Genomic DNA, 24,163 nt, shown 5'->3' on the forward strand with positions numbered 1-24,163 from the left:
CCAAGCGCCGCGGAGGGCGCGGGGATGCGCGGGGCGGCGGCGACCCTCCGCCGCAGGGCGAGGCCCGGGGGGCGCAAGGAGAGCGCCATGCCCACCCCCGGGAACGGCACAGGTAAGGGCAGAGGCTGCGGGCCTCGGGTGGGGGTCTGCGCCCATTACACAGACGGGAAAGGTGAGGGGCTGCGTGCACAGCCTCGGGCGGGAGCGGGGGGCGGTGGGCTGCACTCTGCCGCGGGGAGGTGCACACCCGGCGGTTAACGCCCCCCGGCCCTCTCCGCCGCCCAGCGGGCCCCCCAGCGGAGCTGAAGCCCGGCAGCGAGTGCCCAGAAGCCAGGCGGCTGCGTTTAGCCGCGCGCCAGCCCAGGTGCGCGCCCTTTCCCAGTGAGGGCCGCCTCGGGGTGATGCGGGGGATGACTGCGCGACGGACGGGGGGAAACCGAAACCGGCCTTACCTCGGGGAGATGCTCCGGTTCGCCGGCTAGCTCCTCAGCCCCACTTTACAGGTGGGGAAACTGAGCTTGAGGGAGGAGAACGACAGTCGGGCCTGGGGTGTGGCTCCGGGGTCTCCGGACGGCTGACTGTTACCGTAAATGTTTGATTTCTGGATTGTTCTGGAGGAGGTTCGTCTTTCTGCCCACCTTCGGTGTGGGGAAAGCGTCCGAAGCCCGGGGTTCGAATGTGCGCTTTGCGCCTTGAATGCGTCTGAAATGTAATCCTTTTAGAAACACAGGTAAACCCAGACGTTGAGCCCCAGATGTTCCTGGAGGCTCACTGGAGGGCACATTGTCCGCTCCCCCTTAAGCCTGAGGGTCTTTGCGCACCTGTGCCCCAGGCCAGGCGCTGAATTGGACGGGTGGAGGCCGGGCCTGGAGGAGCAGCCTGGCAGAGGACACACCCCATTGGGCATGCAGCCAGTCAAGCTTAAAACAGTGACACCTGCCACCTTGGGAGCAATGACGGCTCTGTCTCCGCTGGGAAAACAGGCCCAGGGAAGTCAGTCTCAGAGCAGAGGCATGTGGCTTGATGGTGTGAAAGCTAAGACCTGAGACCTGCCCCTGGCCTGGTTGGGTGGGTTTTTCTTTAACTCCCTCTGGCAGCCTGATGCCCCGTCCCGAAGTTAGTGTTTCAGTGTGTGTAGAGAGAGGATAATGTGTGTGCGTGTTGGGCAGCACTGCCTGGGGAGGCGAGTGTCCACTGTGAGGACACTTGCCCACAATCAGCCAAGGAGAGCCGAGGGGACACTCTGGCTGCATACAGAAGACTGTTTTCAGAGAACTGTCCTGGGAGAAAGGGGGTCTCAGAGTCCAGTTCCTGCCCTCTATCTAAGCTTGCCTGGCCTGGCCCCAGCCCCGCTATCCTAGGGATCCCAGCCTGTGACTCTTTCCCAGGAGTTTGGGGTTGGAGCACCCCCCAACTTGGGGTATGTCTGGCCTCACTGTGCGCCTCAGTTTCTCCAGTGCTAAGTGGTGGGCCTTGTATACCTGCCCAGGGTTGTGGAAGCCAGGGAAGGCCCAATGCACCCACCCTCACCATGGTTCTGCCCCAGGGTATCACTGTTGTCTGGACTGCTCTGCTCCATAGCCTCAATATCTTGGGCTGTGAAATGGGCACTCACCTCTCCTTGTGGGGCAGTAAAAGATGGGTATTGGGGGGGGTCTTTAGAGACAGTTTGGCACTGTTTAAAACACAGGAATGGGATGGCTGTTTTTCCTGCAATCTGTAAAATGGGTACATTATTCTGCTCTTCCTGGAGGAGGTATGCAAATCCAACCAGTCAGACACAGAGTCCTAGGATTCTGTCCTCATCTCCCATGCACAGCCAGGGAGGAGCAGACAGGGGGAAGCTGAATCGGAGCAAGGCCTTAAATCTTTGTTGAATGGCCGACTGGGAGGCTCCCCTCCCACTGCCCTTAGGCCCCTGGCCCTATTCCCAGGGCAGCTCCAGCACTCCCCAATGGAGGAGATGGTCCAGGAACATGGCCCTGCAAGAGGAATACCTCGGGGTTTCAGTGACCAGAGATGACCTCCCATGCCCCTGAGAGAGGGCAGCAGAAGGACTGCAGGGGTGATTGAGGACGTGCTCTGTGGACGTCCTCTTGGCTTCACCCCTGCAGGCCAGCCCCACAGCCAGCCTGGGCCCGTTTCGCGAAAAGACCGAAACCTGGAGGGAGTGGGTGGGCGTTGGTCTCTCAACAGGGTCTCCCACCAGGGTACAGACAGAGCTAGCTGCTGGTTGAAAGAGGCTCTCTGGAGCCTCAGTGTTCTCCCCTGAGAGATTCAGAGTGGAGGGGATGGGGGCACGGGGCTTGCACTCTTACTGGGTTGGAATTAACCTGGTCATGTTCTGGAGGGTGTACCGTTCTCGTGTGAGCTGACCTGCTGTCAGCGGACTGCCTGGGAGACCCAGGTCTGGACTGTAGCCAAGGACCAGAGCCGCAGTCGTTCTGAACCCTGTGCCTGCCTCAGGACACAGCCAGGGCATGGGCCTCCTGCACGTGGCTCTCCCCACTGCTGGGGTCTTGTGGGTGGGAGTGGGGAGTGGCTGACTCTCCAGAGAGTACCTGTGCACCCACACCCCTCACCCATTTTGATTTCTGTCTGAGAAATCCCTCCTGTGGGTTCCTCTTTCCACTTGAGGATACTGAAACTCAGAACAAGGAAGTGACTTTCCAATCCCGCAGTGACCCAGGCCCACAGTGGGCGAGTCCAGGAGCCTGCCTCCCCCATCTCCCCATTGTCCCTGTTGTCCGCAGCCATGGCCAACATAAAAGGTTAACTTATTTACCTCCCAGCGGATGCGGTCAGGGTTTGAGGGCTGTTTTGGCTCCAGGAAGGAGGATGGGAGGGATAGCCCTGTGGTCCAAGGTTCCAGATAAAAGATTAACAAGCAAGGATTGTTCTTACCCCCACTGGCCAGGCAGGCTGGGGGAGGCGTGGGCTGGAAGGACAGGGTATGCAGGCCAGGCCATACACCCACTGTGTGTTAGAGGGTGGGAGAGAGCATTGCCTGGCACTGGGGAGTGAGTTGGGGGAGTTGGATGCACACCTCATGGGCTGATCTGCCTCTCCCCTGTCCAGTGACTTTATAGGGTTTGCTTTTGTTTTGTATCTTGCCTGCATCAAATCCATTCCTTTTGTTTTTTTTCTGTTGTTTTTCCTCTCCTTTGAGATTTATTTGTACATAGTGAAAAAAAGATGAATTTATAAAGGGTGCAGAGAAAAAAAAATGCACCAAAGATTAAGGGGTGCAGGGGTCCAGCCAGAGGAGGGCTGGGGGAATGCAGCATCCAGTGTGTGAGTCAGGCTGCAATTAGACAGGGCCAGGCACCAGGGCTGAGTGGAGCTGGAAGGAAAGGACAGCTGGGAGTTGGGGGTGGAGTGGAGACCAGGCCTAGGAAGGATATACAGGGGCAGCTGGGTGTCGGTGAGGATTTTCAGCAGGGGATGGAGGAAGTGGGATTTGCCTCTTAAACACCATGTGTAGGGAGGGACTGTTGGGGGCCCAGCTAGAGCGTCTGGGGGCCTCCAGGCTGTGGAGGGTGTAGTGAGGAATGTGAGAAGAGACTGGGTTTGCAGTGGTTAGGGGATGTCTCTGGAATGTCTCTGGAGCCAGCTGGTGGTTTCTTGGAATATCCTTAGGAGATGGGTAGACTGAAGCCCTCATCGTCCCCTGACGCTGTGCCACCTTCCTGCCCCGTCTGGCAGAAAGTTGGGTAGAAAGGTCTGGTGGGGGGCACTGCCAGTGTGTACCTGGGGCCTTCAACAGGTCTGTGGGCCTCAGTTTCCTCATCTGGAAAATGGGCCCAGCCCAAAGTGTCTGCCAGCCTTCCAGGCCCAGAGAAGGGATGCAGGACATCCTGTTGGAGTAAGGGGATGGCAGATGAAGGTGTCTTGGCAGAGTGTCATGGTCTCGGGGAAGACTTGGGTCTGAGTCTGGGGGTAGCAGGTGCAGACCCAGACTTGGGTCTGGATACTGTGGACTTAGGATGGGGGATAGAAGTGAGCTATTAAACCTCCTCCTAGGGGCATTCCTGATCTCCCAGGCACAGGTTTAAGGCCTCCACCATGTGGTCCCACTCTTCCTATCACCCTGAAGAGCAGGTCATCCTATTTTGCAGGTTGGCAAACTGAATCTGACGAAGTCTAGGACCTAAGCCTAGAGGTGGTGGAGCAGGGCCAGACCTGGTGGAGAGGGGCTGGGGCTGAGAGGGTGATCCTAGCAGACCAGGCCCACTTGGCTTCTCTGCCTTCGCCTCCCTGCTTGATTGGGCTCTCAGATTACTGGAGTTGAGCTCCTTGCCTCCCAGGTAGGGGAAGGTTCCATGATGTACTCACTGCAGGGAGGGGCCTTGGGCAAGGCTCATCTTCCCCCTCCTCTTTCTTTTCAGAGTTATTTTCTCAGACCTTTCATTTTCATTTTGAAAAGAGGACCTGTTCGAACATACACTTGGGCTTGAAGCAGGGGCTCCCTGCCTCTGATGGGCGTGAGACACCTGTATTGACTGGCCAGAAATGCAGAGTGTGAGGCCACAGGTCTGGGTAGAGAGGCCATGACGCCTTTTAAAGCCCCCATTCTGAGTTTCTCGGTGGCCCTCCTGCCCCCAGTCGCGCAACATGCATGGTCTTGGGCAGTGGCGTTTTCACTGGGCCTGGGCTGCGAATTCTCTTGGACCTTTCCCTTGAGTCTTCAGTTTGACGCACACCCTGCAGGCCTCCACGCGTTAGGCCTGTTCCCTTTCTCTAGCATCGTCCCTCTCCCTCCCACCTTGGTGAGATTCCGGGAGGCAGGACAGGCTCTGGGCCTCTTGTGGGGAGGGCTTATTTCTGTCACTGAAGCTATGTGAGCCCCTTGGGTGATGAAACAGTGCCAGTGCTTGCCTCGGGATTGCATGTCACCATAGCGGAACCCAGCAGATGTACAGGATGTGGCTGTTGACAGCCGGGCCCTTTCCCCACGACAGGGGTGGTTTCCTTGCTGGGTTGGGGCTGCATGTCATCACAGTCAGCCCCCGCCCAGTCTTGCCCACTGCCGCATTTACGGGTGAGTTGAGGACCGAATTGGTAACCTGGTCACCCCACAGGTTCAGTGTGGTTTATACCCAGATGTGTGTGTCTGTAGAACCAGCCTGCTGCCTCCATTTCTGAAACTTTTTCTTCTGTCTGTGACTCCCCATGCCAGGGCCAGCTAAGCTGGCAGTGCAGGATGTGAACTGGGCTCTGGGTAGGGAGATGGGCAGCCACCCTCTGGGGCATATGAGGCAGTCAGATAAATTCAACAGTGATGCCTAAGGCTTTCTCCCCACATTAAAATTTTTTTTTAAACATACCACAGAGGGAAGAATTTATATCCACACATTCCCCCAGCTCTATCCTACCCTTAACTTTTCACCAGACCTGCTTCATCTTATCTCTTGCCATCTCTTTGTCCCTCCCTCACAGCATCTTATTTTTTTGATTAAGTTCTAGTTGCATCTTTAAAGGATAAACACAGGTTTATCCCTTCCTCCTTTTATTCTCCAGGTGCTGGGAATACAAGTGCCCACGAAGCTCCCACCCCTGCTGATCGCTTCCAAAGGGCCCTCCCTCCTCCGAGGGCCTCATGGGGCTGGGGAGAAAGAAGGTGCTTAGCCACAGAAGAATGGAGAAGTGGCATTTCTAAATGGGGGACTGGGAAGTGTTGGTTTCCGGTGACCCTGGGGAAGGGGCCATGTGGCTGGCCTGTGGCTGCCCCGCTGTGTCTGCCCAGTTCCAAAACTCCAGTCCACTTCCCTGGCCAGAAGGACAGCACAGGCCCAAGTCCACAGATCCTGAAAAAGAAAAGAGATTTCTCCTGGAGGAGTGCTGATCACAGCTTTCAGCTATTAGGTTGTCTGTTCACTCATTTGTACATGCATTCGTTCATTCATTTCTACTTTGGCACCTGTGGAAACACAGTATGATGATTAATTAAGGGCCTATACTCTGGAATCAAGAGTACTACTGTACTACTCTGTACAGTACTGAGTGCTCTGTACTATTGAGTACTGGGTGACCCAAGGCCAGTGAGGGTAATCAGGAAATGTCTGACTGGGGGCTCGAAGTTGTGCTGTGTCCTCCTTGCCCTGCCTCCCTGGGACTCCCAGCTCAGGCTCCTTACCCCTTCCTGCCTGCAAACACCTGCCTGTCCCCTGCTGCAGGGGAGGACTGCTTCTTAGGTCTTCTAAGATGCCCCCTGCCCCACCCCTTTTCCCACAACCTCACTAACCTGGTGGGCTGGTTTTTTTGAACTAGACCAAGCCAAAAGTAATAACTTAGGTTTCAAATTCACACCTCTTTAATTGAGATAAATATTTCCCCTGAATTTTTCTAACAGGCTTTATTGAGGTATTATTCATGTGCCGTACAACTCAGATTTAAATTGTATATTTAAAGTGTACAACTCGATAGCTTTTAGTTCATTCAGATATGTACAACTATCACCACAGTCAATTTTAGGACATTTTCATCATCCCAAAAGGAAGCCCTAACATAACTTAGAGTTCACCTCCCAATTCCCCCTCTCCCTTGCCCCAGACAACCACTGATCTGCTTTCTGTCTCTATAGATTTGCCTGTTGTAGACATTTCATATGAATGGAATTATACAATATGTGTTTTTTTTTGTGACTGGCTAGTTTTGGAGGTTCATCCACGTTGTAGCACATCAGTTCTTCAAATAATATTCCATTGTAAGGGTGAACCATATTTTAGCTCACCGTTTAGCAGTTGATGAACATTTAGGTGGGTTCTACTTTTTGGCTATTATGACTAATGCTGCTAATGAACATTCGTGTTCAAGTTTTTCTTTTTTTTTTTTTTTCAAGTTTTTCTATAGATGTGTTTTCCTTTCCCTTGGGTATATTGCTGGGAGGGGCATGAGTGCATCATTTGGAAGTGCTCTGAAAACTGTTAGAGAAACTGCGAAGTGGCTGCCCCATTGACATTCCCAGCTGCAGTGTGTGAGGGCTCCAGTTTGTTTACATTCTTGGTACACCTGTTATCACTTTTTTCATGTGTCTTTTTCATGGTAGACATGAAAAAGTACCTCCCTGTGGGTTTGGTTTGCATTTCCTTGAAGCTAGTGATGTTGAGCATCTCTTCATGTGCTTGTTGGTGGCCACTGGTATATCTTTATAGAGAAATGTTTGTTCATATCTTTGCCCATTTATAAATTAGGTTGTCTTTTTATAATTCAATATAATAATTTATACACTCTAAATGCAATCCCTTTTCAGACAGATGCTTTTGTAAATATTTTCTCCCACTCTAAGGGTTGTTTTTTCACTTTCTTGATAGTATCCTATAAAGCACAAATTTTTTTGTTTTAGTGAGGTCCAATTTATCTGTTTGTTTTGTTGTTTGTCTTTTGGTAATCATTGAGAAACCATTGCCATTGGAAGGTCAGGAAGATTTACCCTTATGTTTTCTTCTAAGAGTTTTTTTGGTTTTTATCTGTTATATTGAGATCTTTGATTCATTTTAAGTTAATTTTTTTATATGATATAAGGAGAGGTCCAACTTTCTCCTTTTGCGTGTAAGTCTTGTTTTCATGGCACTGAATCATTGAAAAACTATTCTCCTCCTGTTTAACTGTCTTGGCATCCATGTTGAAAATCAGCTGATTATAAATAGGAGTTTATGTCTTGAGTTTAAATTCTTGCATTGGCCTGCATGTCTGTCTTTATAGCGGTGTCCTCTGTTTTCATCACCATAGCTTTGTGATAAAATTTGAACTAAGGAAGTATGAATCCTCCAACTTTGTTCTCCTTTTTCAAGATTGTTCTGTTTGTGCTATTCTAGGTCTTTTTGCCTTTCCTTATGATTTGTAGGATCAGTTTGTCAGTTTCTGTGAAAGCAGCAGCTAGGACTCTGATAAGGGTTATGCTGAGTCTGGATTATGCTGAATAAGGGTTGAGCTGTTAAGTGAGCAGAGGAGCATTGCCATCTTAAACCATACTAAATCTTCTGACCCCCTAGTATGTCATATATTTCTATTTTTTTAGATCTTCTTTAATTTCTCTAAACATGCTTTGTAACTTTTAGTTTCAGTTTTACCCTTCTTTTGTTAAATTTTGTTCCTAAGTAGTTTATTCTTTTTGATGCTCTTGTAAACGGAATTGTTTTCTTAATTGCATTTTTAGTTTGCCCTCATTGCCACTGTACTGAAATACAGTGGATTTTTGTGTGTTGATCTTGTATACCGTAATCTTGATGGACTCATTTATTAGTTCCTGTAGAATTTTTTTAGCAGTTTCCCAGGGATTTTCTAGATATAGGATCATGCTATCTAATAGAGAAGCTTTGCTTCTTCCTTCCTAATGTGGATGCTGTTTAATTTTCTTAATTAATTGCTCTGCTCACTAGTTTGGGACCATTTCCATTTTTTTTTCCCTAACATAACCATTTTTTCTGTTGTGACTTTTGTCTTGTGTAAGTGCTGTTTATATAAGAAAGATGCTGTTACATGTAGGTTGCAAATGCCCACACTCCTTTGTTCTGCTGTTGATTAGGAATCTTAAGCTGTGTGTCAATCCTGTCTGTGGGTTTCCTCTCTATCTGTGGGTGTTCGGTGGGTCAGCCACCTCTCCAAGCTTGGTTGCCCAGGTTAAAATGATGTAATGACTGTTGTCCTCTGCAGACAGTTGAGTGCCACATGAGGGCAGGAATTGGGGTCCTTCTTGACCAGATGTTTCTATCAGACCTGCCTTGCTATTGTTAATGTGACACCAACAGTGGACATCTCAGACAGGGAAGCCCAAATCCTCCCAGACGTGTGGTTTACATGACAGCCATGGCCTAGCACACTTCCACCCCGTCACCCTCAGCATGTCATCCAGCCTTGCTGTGCTTCAGTTTCCCCATCTGTGAGGTGGAGATGGGTGGTCTTCTCATATGGCTGAAATGTAGTGAACCGTCCATTAGGTGCCCAGTGTTGCTTATGCTCTTCCAATGGTCAGTCCCCACTCCCTGCTGGGTACGCAAGCCACAAGGACGCCCCAGGCACAGACTCCTCCCTCCAGCCTTTTAGCCTGATGAGGCACCAGCCAGGTCCTTGGTAGGGTGGGGCAAAGGGGTGGACTGCATGCAGCTTGGCCACCCTCACCTAAATGATGTCTCTGACTGTCGCTGCCCCACACCGAGGGTCTTGGGCAGCCTTGGCCTCCTTGAGGGCAGAATGCAGGACTGAGGCTGAAGCCTAGCTCTCTCACTGCCCTGTTAACACCCTCATCCTAAGTGGGGCAGGGCCAGCAGGTTCATGCAGGGGGCGGCCTGACCTTCTTGAGCCTCGATTTCCCCTCTGGACAGGGCTGGTTGTGTGCAGACATGGAGGTCTGTCACGAGGTACGTGAGTGCATGTGTGTGACCCTCCTGAGTGACCGCCATGGCCCTTTGGGCAGTCGCAGGCATGGTCTGTCCCCACAACCTATATGACCCCGTGTCCCATGCGTTCCACGGTGGACCCCCTGTGGGGCTGCTTCCAGGTGGGTGTGGATTTTGGAGGACTCTCCAGCCTACTACGTATGTCCTAGGTGTGTGTTTTGAAAACAGAGCTCACAGAGTTTGCTGGTGAATTGGTTGTGGACTGAGAAAAGGAAGTCCAGGGAGGTTCTAAATGTGAGGGCTAGAACAAGTAAAGAAGAGAGGAACTGGTGGCTAACATCAGAGTTAGACTAGGGAAGCCAAGTAATGAGCAGGTTGGCCAGGGCAGGAGCTTGGCTGGATGTGGCGGGCTGAGTGGGCCTTAGGACATCTATGCCTGCTGCCCAGGGCACGGTCCTGGCTGGAGGCATCCCATGGAGGTCAGGCGCAGCACTGTTTTAGGTCGGTGTGGAATAACAGGGTCCTCAGCCTGGGCAGTGCTAGCCCCTGTCCCAGTCCCCACCCTTGCTCCCACCTAGCAAGGGAGTTGAACACGGATGCTGCCTCTGGTCAGTGCGGCCACAGACACAGGCCGGACAGCCAGCTCAATCAGTCTCCCTTTTGAGGCTAAGCACTTTATACACCAGTAGTACCATCAGAAAGTTCCAGAAAAGCAGAAGGAAGAGCCTCTTGCACTCGGGCACGAGGAGGCATGCTCCAGAACATCGGTAGCCGCTTCATTCCATATTCTTGAAGGCCAGAAACAACGCACACATCCATCTGTCAGCAGGGCCAGGGAAGCATGTGGGGCATCCGTACAGTGGGGCTCTGCTCCGTGAATACGGACAGCTGCCAACACACGCAGCACGATGCCTCTTCCATGCTAAGCAAGGGAAGCCAGACACGAAGGACACATGATGTGTCTGTCACACGTGTATATCGAGAGGGTAGGCCCAGAGCCTCCTTGTGTGGTTCAGAATCTCTGCCCTACAGCATAGGAGCTGTGTTACTTCAGGAAACAGTTAAACCACTCTGTGCCTCAGTTTGCTCCCCTGCCAAATGGGGAGGTATTTTGTGGATTGATGAGTTAATACATGTAAAGCATTTAGAACAGCATCCAGCACACAGTAAATTCTGTATATGTCCTTATATAAGGACATCATTGTAACGCTTTAGGATATTATTGCTGGCATTCATGTCAGATGTACTCCGATTAACTGCACTGATGCCCACAGCTGGAGATGTGGGTGTAGACACATATCTTGTTATAGAAATCCTGGCAGCGGATTGTAAGTACTTACTTTGGCTAAATTCTCAGATTTATATACAGGCCTAAAGCTCTGAATACACTTTACCAAATTCTGTCCAGAAAGATTTGGGTCTGCACCCCCATCAGCAAGTCAGAGAGGAGTTGTTCCCAGGCCCTTGCTAAGTTCACATGTGGGGTTTTTTTTGTTTGTTTATTTGTTTTTACGTTTTGCAAGTGGAGGAGTGAAAGATTAACTCTCATTTGAATTAGTGTTTTAACTTTAATTACTATGAGGGCTTCCCAGGTGGTGCTAGTGGTAAAGAACCCGCCAGTGCAGGAGATACAAGGGACTTGGGTTCTATCCCTGGGTCAGGAAGCTCCCCTGGAGAAGGGCATGGCAACCCACTCCAGTATTGCCTGGAGGATCCCATGGATAAAGAAGCCTAGCAGACTACAGTCCATAGGGTCAGAAAGAGTCGGACACAACTGAAGCGACTTAGCACTCACAGTTACTACAAAGGCAAGCATTTTCTCGTTATCTGTTGGCTATTTGTTTCTTATGAGTAGCTTGTTCACACATCAGTTCATTCTGTTTTACTTGGATGTTCAGCTTTTGCTGATGCGTTAAGATCTCTTTATAAATTACGGGTGTTGAACTTTTGTCCTGTGTTTTCCAAATATCTTTTCCTAATTTTTTTGTTGAACTTTTGTCCTGTGTTTTCCAAATATCTTTTCCTAATTTTTTTGTCTGAATTTGCTTTTCAGTTATTGTTGTTGTTCAGTTGCTAAGTCATGTCCAGTGATTTGTGACCCCATGGACTGCACCACGTTAGGTCCCCCTGTCTTTTTCCCAAATTCATGTCGATTGAATCAGTGATGGTATCTAACCATCTGATCCTCTGCCACCTCCTTTTCCTTTTGCCTTCAATATTTCCCAGCATCAGAGTCTTTGCCAATGAGTTGACTCTTTGCATCAGGTGGCCAAAGTATTGGAGCTTCAGCATCAGTCCTTCCGATGAATATTCAGGGTTGATTTCCTTTAGGACTGACTGGTTTGATCTCTTTGCAGTCCTAGGGACTCTCAAGAGTCTTCTCCAGCACCACAGTTCAGAAAAATCAATTCTTCAGTGCTCAGCTGTGCAATATTGCTCTTTCCAGCTTTGGACTTTACTTTCACCACCAGACGCATCCACAGCTGAGCATCATTTCTGCTTTGGTCCAGCCTCTTCATTCTTTTTGGAGTTTTCAGTAATTGCCCTATGCTCTTCCCCAGTAGCATATTGGACGCCTTCTAACCTTGGGAGCTCATCTTCCGGTGTCATACCTTTTTGCCTTTTCGTACTGTTCTTGGGGTTCTTGTGGCAAGAATACTGGAGTGGTTTGCCATTTCCTCCTCCAGTGACCCACTTTTGTTAGAACTCTTCACTAAGACCTGTCTGTCTTAGATAGCCCTGCATGGCCTGGCTCATAGCTTCATTGAGTTATGCAAGCCCCTTCTTCATGACAAGGTTGTGATCCACGAAGGGGTTTTCAGTTATTAGGGAATAACAAAAGTTTGTGTTTTTTACTTTTCATGAAATCACATCTGTCAATCTCTTTCCTTCCTTTTCCCCCCCTTGATTCTGCCTTTTAAGCTGCACTTGGATAATGGTTGTCCTTTTGCTTTTATTGTCTTTAGATGTGTGTTTCTTTTATCAACACCATGGTCTTCAGCACCTCTAGATTTCACTTAATGTAGGGATTACACTTTGACCACAAGGATGCCACTGACGCTTGTCTGGGTGACTGTCTGATCTTCTCCAGAGCGCATATGGTCGTTGGGTCAGGTGAGGTCTCCTGCCAAGCCCTCCTGCCAAGCCCCTGCCCCCAAGGGTGGGGTCCTCACGTTGTCTCCCCTCTCTTCTCTCCTAGGCATGTGTGTGCAAGTGCAGCAGCCCCTTCAGGGCACCTTCCAAGTACTTCGTGGGGACGGCACTTCTGTGGGGACTGTCATCGTGTTCCACTGCCCCTCAGGCCACCAGATGGTGGGGTCTGGCCTCCTCACCTGTGCCTGGAAGGGGAACATCGCTGAGTGGTCTTCAGGGACCCCCATGTGCAAGAGTGAGGCCCGTTCTGCCTGAGCTGCCCCCAGCTCAGCAGTGCCCCCTGGGGGGAGTGCTGATTTTGTCACATGGGTGGCATGGGTGTCCACAGAGAAGGTTCCATGGGCGTCTGATAAGGTCCTGTTCCCAGGGCTGGTGATCCCTTGGGGCTCCATGTCTGCAGTATAGACTCAAGTTCTAGTAGCTGCTTCAGATTCTAGCACTGCCACTGACTTGGCCTGTCATCTCCAAGAGGTGACTCATGCGTTTGAGCTAGCACTTTATCTGTTAAGCAGAAAACTGCATTCACTCATGTGTTATTTCATGCACAGATGCAGCAAAGCTTAATAGAATATTCCATGTGCCAAGAATTCTAGGACTGGGGAATGGGATTGCCTGGCTGTGGGGCTCAGTCTGGAGGAGGAGATGGTTTTCTATATTTGCTCTACCGGGTGTTGAAGAATAATACTTAGCACAGCATTTTCCAAAGTGAGGCTACGTATGTTGTGTTAATGTGTATTGTGCATTGAAAAGGACTCTGTAGTCAATATGATTCGGAAAAGACTGGGTTAACAGGCTGCAGGACTTCTCAGAGCCTTTAAAATACTCCTGTGGTGGTTGAATCTCTGAGAAGGAGAGTGTCTCTTAGGATTAGACTCCAACAAGAGATAGAAAACCCAAGATAATGAGGGTTACCAAAGTAATGGGGGATTATGAGAGGTTTTACTTGCCTCTGGCCCTCAGGATGGGCAGTCCTAGGCCTGTATAGTGCCCCCTGCTGGAGACCCAGGCTCTTTCCATATTGTGGCTCTGTTGGGCATGACCTCAACTGCATGATCCATGGAGTTGTTAGAGGATTAGTTGCAGGGCAAGAAAGGCTCTTAGAAGTGTCCCACACCCCTGCCCCACTGTTCACCACTGGCCAGGATGTGGGCATGTGAAGGGAAAGTGTAGTAGTCTTCAGTCAGGATGGCCAGTGTCCAGTTAGGGCAGAGGGACCAGGAAATGGAAAGCGGGATCCATGTCTACTACATGGGAAAATATGCGATGTTGTTCAAATTAGGATTCCGGGCCTCAATTTTGAGAACATCCTTTAGAACCTGATAGAACTAGTACTCGGCACATAGCTGATAATGTGCCAAAGGCCCTTTGACCCCAAACACTGGTGTTTTCCTTTTTTCCACACCTTCCTAGAAAGTGACCTAAGAAGGCACATAGGCACCCAAAGGGTTTTGCCAGCTTTCGGCATTGTGAAAATAGACCATGTGTTGTCGACTGTTCTCTGGTCTCAGGAGTCCAGTCTACAGGGGATGGAGCCAAAGAGACCATCACTGAACTCCCTGTCAGAGCTTCCCCCAGTATGCCACCCAAAACTCCTGCACACTCACCAAAAGCCTGCTTAAATACCCGCTTCTCGGGGGCAGTCTTACCTGGTAGCCCTACTCCTACGACAGTTTTCACAGACCTTCGCTTCATCTGTCAGTAGCTCCCTGAGGGCAGGCTGGGCCCAAGAGCTGGTCTTGTCTCCCTCACAGCTGTGCCCCCCTACGAAACCTTTGGCTTCAAGGTGGCCGTGATCGCCTCAGTCATCAGCTGCGCCATCATCATGCTCATGTCCATGGCCTTCCTCACCTGCTGCTTCGTCAAGTGTGTGAAGAGGGGTGAGCAGCGGCGATCCGACAGGTACAGTGACCTGACTGCCGCGGAACACCTGCTGGTCGCCTCGGGACCCCTAGGGGTGTCAGGGAGCGGGGCTGCTGTGATCGTGGCCTCTTGCTGTTCACAGAGCATCTAGGCCATGGCTCACTTGTTTGGTCTTTTGTAAGATAGGTGACAGGGACACGGGGGCCCTTCTCATTCTGCAGACTGTGCACACCCCCAGTGTATGCTCTGCTGTGTGTGGACATGCAGGGCTGACCGCACGAGGGGCCTGCAGGTGGAGTCTGACTCACCTCTACTTTTCTTCACAGAAATTTACCCTGTTTGTGTGTGTGTGTGTGTGTGTGTGTGTGTGTGGAGGTGGGTTTTGTGGGGTATTTTTTTTTTTAACTGTGGTAAAATATTTACAACATAATAAAAGTTACCACGAGCAGCATCTTTCAGTGCACAGTTCAGGGGTATTGGTTATATTCACAGTGCTGTGTCATCATTGGCTTGATTCATTGCAAGAACTTTCCACCACCTGTCTTTGTGAGTGGTTTTTCTGGCACTTACTCATCACCCATGACCGCCTTCTCCCTACAGCAGCAGAAGTGTCCAGCCCTAAAATTCTTGCTCTTGGCCTTGCAGAGGCTTGCAGGACACACTTGCACCTGAATGTCTCTCCCTCCATCTCTCCCCAGGGCAAACCAACTGTGGCTCCAGCTGAGAGGCGAGGATTTGGAGACGGTGCAGGCTCCCTACCTTGGCCTTAAGGGCGTCAGCAGCGACAGCAGCATCAGTGGAGGGTCCAGGATCCAGCCTGTCCAAGTGCACGACAATCGCAGCTTCACCACGTGGGCATGGGCAGGGCAAGGAGGGCGGCAGGGCAGTGATAAGGGCGGGGTGGGAGGTGCCTGGCTTGGCCAGAGAACCTGGACACCAAGGGCGCTCACAGTCCGCACGTGCTGTGAGTCCAGGCCCGCCAAGGCCTCAACTCCCCTCTGTCGACGAGCTGATGGTCCTGCAACCTGTGCCTGACCGTGTATCCTAGTACCTGGAGCTGCCCTCCACTCCGTGTCTTTATCTTGTCACCCCGTGTCCAGAGAAGGAAGCTTCTGGAAATGAGTATTACCCTTCACCAGGACCCACAGGGCCCTGTCAGTTTGCTCCGTCTTCCCGTCTCTCTCCCTGCCCCTCTGTCTCTCCGTTTCTGTCTCTCCTTGTCTCTCTCTCAAAACACACACACACACACACTTTTTATGAACCAGTTCAAGGACATTTTTTACATACTTTTTTTTGACTCAAAGAGTCGAATCTTGGCTGAATGTGGACTGCAGATAGAACATCTCCCAGTGTTTTTACCGGCTTTGAGTGAGCACCCTCTGTCCCAGGGCTTCCCAGTATCTGGGCTCCTTAAATCGGACAGGATGTTTGTCTTTGGTGGTGATTCCCTTGGCACACTCAAGGCCAGTGGTCTCCTACAGACTCTGTATTCTGGACTGTCTTGGCATTCCTGCATGACTCACTTGGGCAGCATTTCTGGTGTAGGTGCCCCGTGAGCGGTGCTGGTGTGAATCATGGATATAGGCTGGGCTATCGCCCTGCAGGCATGAGGTCTGGGCCCTCTTGGCTGAGATGAGCCCATTGTCAAGTGACAAAAGACAGGATTCTGCTAAGGGTCCCTCTGCTGCCCCCATGACCCCTGGCCTGTAGCCTTAGCATCCAGGGATGATCCAGCCAGAATCAGTTTTGGCCCTGGGGGTTACGGAATAATGATTTTAATTCCATTGTGATTTCTGTTATTCCCTCTCTGAGGAATGAAGATGGATTTTGTCTTATCCTTCCTTTCCTTTTCATTTTGTTTTGTTGTTTTTGTATCACTCTGAACTCATAGGTATTCTTTTCTCAAACTTCAAAAAAATTTTTATTTATGGCTGTGCTGGGTCTTGGTTGCTGCGCGGGAGCTTTCTCTAGTTGTAGCAAGTGGGAGCTACTCTTTGTTGCAGTACGCAGGCTTCTCTTTGTGATGGCTTCCCTTATTGCGGAGAGTGGGCACTAGGCTTGCTGGCTTCAGTAGCTGCAGCACCTCCTCTCTCGCTCAGGATGTTCTGGCCCGTTGAGTGCTTTCTCTGCCCCTCCCTGGCATCGCAAGGTCAGTTTCTGCTCATTTCCTCAGTCCATCCCCACAGGAACCTCCCAGGGAGCCCGTTGCTTGAGCCTGACACCTCTCTGTGTGACAACTGCTCATGCCTTGTTTTCCAGCCTTGTACAGTGCGGATTATGGTGGGCCTCGCTTCTTGGCCCTGTTGAGGTGATACAGGTCAATGGGCTCGACTGGGCCCGGAGTACAGTTTCAGTGAGTGCCAGCCGTTGTTGTTAATTCTGCTCTTGTCCCTGGTACGCACGTGAGGAAACTGAGGCGCTAGAGGTGGTGGCCTGTGCAGGAGTAGCAGGGGCCTGTCTGATCCCACGTCCACACTCAAAGTGCTGGGGCTGGCTGACTCCTAGGAATAGACTCCCTACCTCCTTCCCTTGAACTTCAGACACACGTTAGACATCCATGGTGGTGGCCATGGCAGGAGTGCCACCTTGCACCCTTTCCACCTGACCTGACACGTTGTGTTGTCGTGGTGGTCCGAGGCCCCTGGAGTTTCACTCCAAACACTTCAAGTGCTGTGCTCAGGTTTAGGCGAATGCCTGTTCTTAGAGCTGTTTTTCTTTTTTGAGATGGCATTTTGGGACGATCCTAGGAACAGATTGTTTAGGTCAAGTAAGTCTGAATATTTTTGTTACCATATTCTTCCTCCAGGAACCCAGCACCAGTTGAGCCATTTTTACAACTAACCATTGCCAAACGTTAATGATTTGTTTTCCATCACTTCCCTAGCAAGTGTGAGTTACATCGCTGGTTTTCATCAGCATTTATTTGATTAATATTGAGAAAGAGCATTTTCTCCTTCCTTTTGCTTACCAGTCACATTGCTGGCTTTAGACATTTTTGGTTTGCTCTGCTGAATTGCCTGATGTTTTTTCTCATCAGTACTGGAAGCGCCATGTACATTGTAGAAGAGGTCCTTACCCATCAGCCAGCTGCTGGCACTTTCCTTTTTGTTTCAGTTATTTTCAGATTATGTTCAGGATATATTGGTAGTGCATGTCCTTTTCATATAGTCACATTTCCTTGGCAGGTTTCAGAGCTTCTCCATTGCACCCTGCCCTGTGACACCCTCTCCCCATTATAGACCTGTGACATACTGTCTGGTGTCTCAGTTGGGAAGAGCCCCAATGGAACAGGGGAAGGAATTGTTGCATTTCAGGATGTACCATCCTAGGCAAGGCCTAGATGCCCCAGTTCTCCCACTGATTGGTGGTGAAATCATCTTTAGTAAGATGAGCTTTGCCCCTTGACCTTACTTTTCTTTCATAAATGCTTCCCCGCACTCACATTGTGCCAGGCACTGTTCTAAGCTTTTCCAAACATTACTTGTTCTAACCGTAGGAGTAGGAACTATTTTTGTATCCCATTTTGAGAAACTTGTCCAGAATAACACAACTGCTAAGCATGAAGCTAAGTTTGAAGTCAGCTCCAAAGTCTAGCTCCAAAGTCAATGGACTTGCTTACTAAGCTGATTTTCCTTTCCGCTAGTTAGTTTACTCACCTATTCATTGAACCAACATAAAACGTAATTCCTATTACTTCTTAGAGCTTTCCTGAGGACTAGATGTGGGTGGGAACAGAAATCTGGGAAAGCTTCCTGGAAGAAGTGGTACCTGAGGTGAATAGATTGGGAGAGCCTGTATTGGAGAGAAGGAGAGAGAGAGCATCTTAAGGGGAAGAAGTAGTCAGGCAGCCTCAGGAAGCAGAAATCAGTGTAAGTGGGTGGGAGCAGGACCAGGTGGACAAAGGTGGGGGCCAGGGTTTGCTCAGCTTGGAAATTGGGTGGGTTTGTGGCTTGGGGGCTAGAGGAGGCCACAAGGGAACTGAAGATATAGAAGGTAGGAGATCTGGCCCCAGAGTGCCAGAGGAGAGCCTGGCAAGAATGAGGGTGTCCTCCAGAATATTCCTGGGACCCCACTGTCCCTTCTCTGCCTAAGGCATGCTGTTTCCACAGAGTTTACACTCTGAATAAGCTTCCTCCCTCTAGAAAGCCCCAGGAAGGTGGGTGTGCTGCTCCTTGAGTCATCCCTCTTGTATGAAGGAGGGACTTGAGGCTCAGTGAGAGGCACCTATGGAGAGGCCTCCTTGGGTGCAAGGCAAGAGAAAACAGGGGCCCTCACCTTGGGGCAGCAATCTATCCCAGACCCACAGAAGACCAGGGCCAGCATGGGGGCAAAGTTGGAGTTAAATGGAGTCCTCACTCTTCCCCCACGCTCACACTTCCTCTTCCTGCAGAGACCTTGGCGAGGGTACCAGAGAGCTGGCCAGCGTGGCCCGAGGCGTGGACAAGGACTTCTGGACCGCTAGTGGCCCCACGAGCTCCCCCCGCGCCCAGGTGATGGTGCATACAGCAAACCCAGGGCAGATCCTGCCTCCCTCCAGGGCAACTGTGATGCTCAGACAGCCTGCAGCCTACGTCCCAGGGTGACCAAAGCAGAGGCCAGAGCCTGCCCTCCACAGTGGGAAGGCCAGGATGACCCTACCAGCTGACACCTGCATCTCCACATGTGTCCAGCTCAAGATTGGTCAGTGAAATCAGCTTCCGGGCTTAGAGATCCCTCAGAGCATTGAGTTGGGGACCCTCTCAGGGGGTGACCTGTCCCAGGGGAGCCCAGCCATAGCTGTTTTTATAGACAGGGCTCCTTGAAACCACCACTGAGGTTCACAAAACCAGCTGCAGCCTCCCTCTAGTGAGGCTCCTTTGAAGAGACTGGAGGACATTTTAGGCACGTCTAGTTTTGCATAGCAGAGTGGAGGAGATGACAGCAGACTCCTCCACAGTTATAGCTGGCTGCCTTGTACCTACAAGCAGAGACCCAGCTGGGATGCTGCATTCATTATCTGTAAAGTTGTGGTAAGGGGTATGAAATAAACAATTCTTTGAAAAACAATAAAGGTAAGAATTACTGTCTCAGTTTTCAATCCCTGTGTAACAGAGCCTCAAGTATAGCAGCATAAAACTGGTAGTTTCTCATTACAGCTTGGGATTCCAGGACTGCTGGGTTCTGCTGGCCAGTGCTCACAGCGGCTCCTCCCATGTGCTTGTGGTCAGCTGGATTGCCGCCAGGTGTCCCCAGAGACCCAGGAAGTGGTGACCACCTCGAGTGGCCAGGCCTCCTCACATCACGGCAGCTGGTTTCCACAGTGAGAGTCCCAAGTGCAAACCTCACCTTTCAGAGCCTCCGAAATCACCCTCGGTCACTACTTCTGTGTTTCATTCAATGAGGGGAGGTACTTGGACTCCATTTCTCTCCTGAACCAGTTGAAATCCGATTTCCAGCCTTCTGAGATTTGGGGTGTGATCTGTCTGGCCATTGAGGAACCTCACTGGTGTTTGCTCTCTGAACTTTCCTGCTTCCTGGAGGCCCTGCAGTCATGCTGAGGATGTAAGGAGAAGAACCTGATGAAGAAGAGCTGGTGGTCCTGAAAGAGCCTGTGCTACCCTGAAGCCACAATTGTCATGGTTTCCGTCACTAACAAATACATCTTGACACAGGTTACACGGGGCAGTCCATCTGTCCTGGCTCCAGCAGGGGGCACTTGGGTGGTTCCACATGTTCAGCTGCTACACTGGTGCCAACATCCTTTCTGGTCTGGGATGCTGTTCCATCAAGTGGCTTCCAGTGAGGAATTCTGAGGCCAGAAGGTGTGTGTGGTTCTCCAGTGAGGAGAAGGTCATGCAGGGGGCACTCGGGGGGCAAGCCCAGACCCAGCCCTCAACCAGATACTGCAGCATTCATGCTATGGAGTCCCTGGTAGACTCAGGCCCTCTCCAGCTTTTCTGGGAGGGGCAAGTAGTCACTCTCAACTCTGTGCCTCCAAGGGTCCTGTGGGCTCAACTTTGTGGGGCCAGGCAGGGGTGGAAGGTCCGCCCTGATCCTGCAGAGTGTGATGTCAGGGCACATGGATGCTGTCCGACGCCACAGGCCCCTCATGGGGGGCTTCAGCAGCTCTGCTCAAGGCTCTGAGTTCGCTCACGAATGCTAACTCTACCAGGCCTTCTCCATGTCCTTATCAGAGTGAGGTGGTGAGAAGCTGCCATGAAGATTTGAGGGGGTGCCTTCAACAGGAAGTGGGTGCTTTGTCCCTGGTGCCTGGACCTTGGGCTACTGGAGCAGAGGACAGGAGGGACGGGGTGAAGTGGAGCCAGGAGGATGGCGCCACCCTGCTCCAGCTCCCGACAGCTGAGAGTTACAGGAATAAGTGTCCAGAGGGCCACAGGGTGCTGCAGGGGTGGGAAGGAAGCGACGTGATGCCCAGATGGAGAGAGTGCTGGCTGAACCTCAGAGTCATTGCTCAGGAGAGCTAGAGGGGCATGAGGCCTCGGGGGTGCAGCACGCTGGGCCCTGACCTGTCTACACCAAGGACAGGAGTCTTAGCTGGATTAGGAGACAAGCTTGCCAAGGAGCAGGAAGAAAGCAACATTCTTTCACAGGCGTTTTAGGACAGAGGGCTTCACTTAGAGGAGAAGCAGAAGGGGGAGCCAGTCTCCCCTAAAACCAATTCCAACTTTTACTGGGAAGAAAGAGGAGTGAACACCTTTTCTTGCTTACCAGGCTTAACCCCCCATGGACAGCCCTTGGTACCTGCTGTCCCCTCTGCCTGCAACACTGCCCTTACAGGCCACATGGCCCACTGCCACACTTGCCTTCTTAGCTCAGGAAACGTTAACCACTTTTTATATCACCATGGGTGAGACTATGCTGCTGAAACTGACAGCCCCTGATTCAGTCAGCTCGGGGAGCTCTAACAAATAACACAGAATGGGTAGTTTAAACAATAGAGATGTATATCACACAGTCCTGGAGGTGAGAACTAAGTGCTGGCTGATTTGTTTTCTGTTAGGGGCTCTCTTAGTGGCTTGCAGGTGGCCGCCTTCTTGCTGTGTCCTCACGTGGCCTTGGAGTGTGTCCAGAGAGAGGGAGAGAGTGCTTTCTGATGTCTCTTCCTAGGACACTCGTCCTATGGATTCAGAACCACAACCTTAAGACCTCATTTTACCCTAGTTCAGTTCAGTCGCTCAGTCGTGTCCAACTTTTTGTGACCCCATGAGCCACAATACGCCAGGCCTCCCTTTCCATCCCAACTGCTGGAGTCGACCCAAACCCATGTCCATTGAGTCGGTGATGCCATCCAACCATCTCATCCTCTGTTGGCCCCTTCTCCTCCTGCCCTCAATCTTTCCCAACATCAGGGTCTTTTCCAATGAGTCAGCTCTTTGCATCAGGTGGCCAGAGTACTGGAGTTTCAGCTTCAACATCAGTCCTTCCAATGAATACCCAGGACTGATCTCCCATGGACTGGTTGGATATCCTTGCAGTCCAAGGGACTCTCAAGAGTCTTCTCCAACACCACAGTTCAAAAGCATCAGTTCTTCAGTGCTCAGCTTTCTTTATAGTCCAACTCACATCCATACATGACTACTAGAAAAACCATAGTCTTGCCTAGACAGACTTTTGTTGGCAAAGTAATGTCTCTGCTTTTTAATATGCTGTCTAGGTTGGTCATAACTTTCTTTCCAAGGAGTAAGTGTCTTTTAATTTCATGGCTGAAATCACCATCTGCAGTGAATTTGGAGCCCCAAAAAGTAAATTAAGCCACTGTTTCCCCATCTATTTGCCATGAAGTAATGGGACAAGATGCCATGATCTTAGTTTTCTGAATGTTGAGCTTTAAGCCAACTTTTTCACTCTCCTCTTTCACTTTCATCAAGAGGCTCTATAGTTCTTCTTCACTTTGTGCCATAAGGGTGATGTCATCTGCATATCTGAGGTTATTGATTTCTCCCAGCAGTCTTGATTCCAGCTTGTGCTTCCTCCAGCCCAGCGTTTCTCATGATGTACTCTGCATAAAAGTTAAATAAGCAGGGTGACAATATACAGCCTTGACATACTCCTTTTCCTATTTGGAACAAGTTTGTTGTTCCATGTCCAGTTCTAACTGTTGCTTCCTGACCTGCATACAGGTTTCTCAAGAGGTAGGTCAGGTGGTCTGGTATTCCCATCTCTTGAAGAATTTTCCACAGTTTATTGTGATCCACACAGTCAAAGGCTTTGGCATAGTCAATAAAGCAGAAATAGATGTTTTTCTGGAACTTTCTTGCTTTTTTGATGATCCAGTGGATATTGCCAATTTGATCTCTGGTTCCTCTGCTTTTTCTAAATCCAGCTTGAACATCTGGAAGTTCACGGTTCACATATTGCTGAAGCCTGGCTTGGAGAATTTTGAGCATCACTTTACTAGCGTGTGAGATGAGTGCAATTGTATTGTTTTACCTAAGCACTTAAAGGCCCACCTCTGACACATAGCCACAGTGGAAATTAGGGCTTCAGTATATGGACTGAAGAGAATAAACACTCAGTTCATAACAACCCCCTAAGTCTCAGGGGCTCAAACAGCGTCATTTACTCCTTGCTCAGATGTGTGTCCAGTTCAACCAGCAGGGGCTTTGCTCAGCGGAGTTGTTGCGTCCTCACCTAGTGGAGCAGCCCTATCCAACTTCCACCTCCACAATCTCCAGGAGCAAGAAGTGATGCTGGAGCCTCTTTCACCGGCAGTGGAGGGGACACATCTCACTTCTGTGTAGGACATATCAACCAGACTGACCTCAGGGCCCAGCAGGGTGACTCTCCGGGGTGTGCAGAAGGAGAGGGAGCAGGTACAGACAAGAGTCCCACCAGTGCTTCCATGTCATCCTGCATCAGCTCTTTAACATTTGATGCCGACGAGATCCATGGTTTTCAGTTGCTGTGACAGCTACTTTATCAGAGAAACGCCAGCCAGCCCTCAATACTGGAGCAGCACCAGAAGTAGCTGTGAAGAATCAGGCTGTGATGACCCAAGGGAGACTTCATTCCCCATCGGTTGGGGCACAGCAGTTGGGGGGAAAAAACAAAACAAAACTTGTGCCTCATATTGATTCCTCAACAATTTGCTTAGCTGTGTGTCACATTTATGCACTGCTGGATAGTGAGTCATCCCAAAACTCAGTGGCTGTAAACCGCAGCCGCCAAGTTGTCATCTCTCTTAGTGCTGTGGGTTCTTGCAGACGTGCCTCCCCCACTGCTGCAGTTAGCAGAATCCAGGCCTGAGATCTCCTAGATGTGTTCACTCACTCAGTTTAGTTGATACTAGTTGTTTGGGACCTCAGCTGGGACTCTGGGTAGAAACACCACACATGGCCTGAGTATTCTTTAGGGGTGGGGGCTGGGATTCAAGGGTGGCTGTCCCAGAAGTGGGAAGTGGGGGCTGTTGGTTTTCTATGGCCTGGGCCCAGACTATTGCCAAGCAGTCCTGAGGCAGGAGATAGATGGGGTCCAGGATAGGTATTTATAACTGGCCTCCTATTCACACCTCCCGGGATGAGAAGAAGTTGAGTTCCGGGTAGAATATTCATAACCAGCCCCCTGTTTACATTTGCTGAAGCAAGAGACAAATGGGCTCCAGGATGACATATTTATCACTGGATTCCTGCCTATGTTTTGAGATCTATACCTCGATATAAAATCCAGCACAGGAATAGAGTAAATAACCAGACATTGGGCATTTTTATGGCAGGGGCAGTGGGGCTAAACCCTCTTAAAAGATCAGGACATCATATATTTCCCATCCTTGGGGCAAGGGAGACATTTCACAAACAGAAAGGCTCCTAGGGGTC

General features: G+C 50.4%; 1 protein-coding gene across 2 annotated transcripts; it reads left to right on the forward strand.

Annotated features, from left to right (window-relative positions):
• SUSD3 (sushi domain containing 3) lies at positions 1-19,430 on the forward strand. Of its 2 annotated transcripts, none has more exons than XM_065947494.1 (5): positions 1-112; positions 12,538-12,726; positions 14,243-14,390; positions 15,050-15,202; positions 18,742-19,430. In XM_065947494.1, exons 1-5 carry the CDS (start codon positions 25-27, stop codon positions 18,932-18,934), a joined length of 771 nt encoding a protein of 256 aa, XP_065803566.1. In that variant the 5' UTR covers positions 1-24; the 3' UTR covers positions 18,935-19,430. The 2 variants fall into 2 exon arrangements, with proteins under 2 accessions (XP_065803566.1, XP_065803568.1); XM_065947496.1 differs by lacking the exon at positions 1-112 and adding an exon at positions 12,315-12,452.
• The last annotated feature ends 4,733 nt before the right edge of the window (positions 19,431-24,163 follow it).

The sequence above is a fragment of the Muntiacus reevesi genome, chromosome 10, assembly GCF_963930625.1.
Source record: "Muntiacus reevesi chromosome 10, mMunRee1.1, whole genome shotgun sequence".
NCBI lineage: Eukaryota > Metazoa > Chordata > Mammalia > Artiodactyla > Cervidae > Muntiacus > Muntiacus reevesi.

Bases quoted from the DNA above. Each gene is read 5' to 3' on its own strand.
- SUSD3 (XM_065947494.1), top strand. From the start codon at position 25: ATGCGCGGGGCGGCGGCGACCCTCCGCCGCAGGGCGAGGCCCGGGGGG. The intron at 14,391-15,049 runs GTACAGTGACCT...ATCTCTCCCCAG, and splicing joins GAGCAGCGGCGATCCGACAG to GGCAAACCAACTGTGGCTCC. The intron at 15,203-18,741 runs GTGGGCATGGGC...CTCTTCCTGCAG, and splicing joins GACAATCGCAGCTTCACCAC to AGACCTTGGCGAGGGTACCA.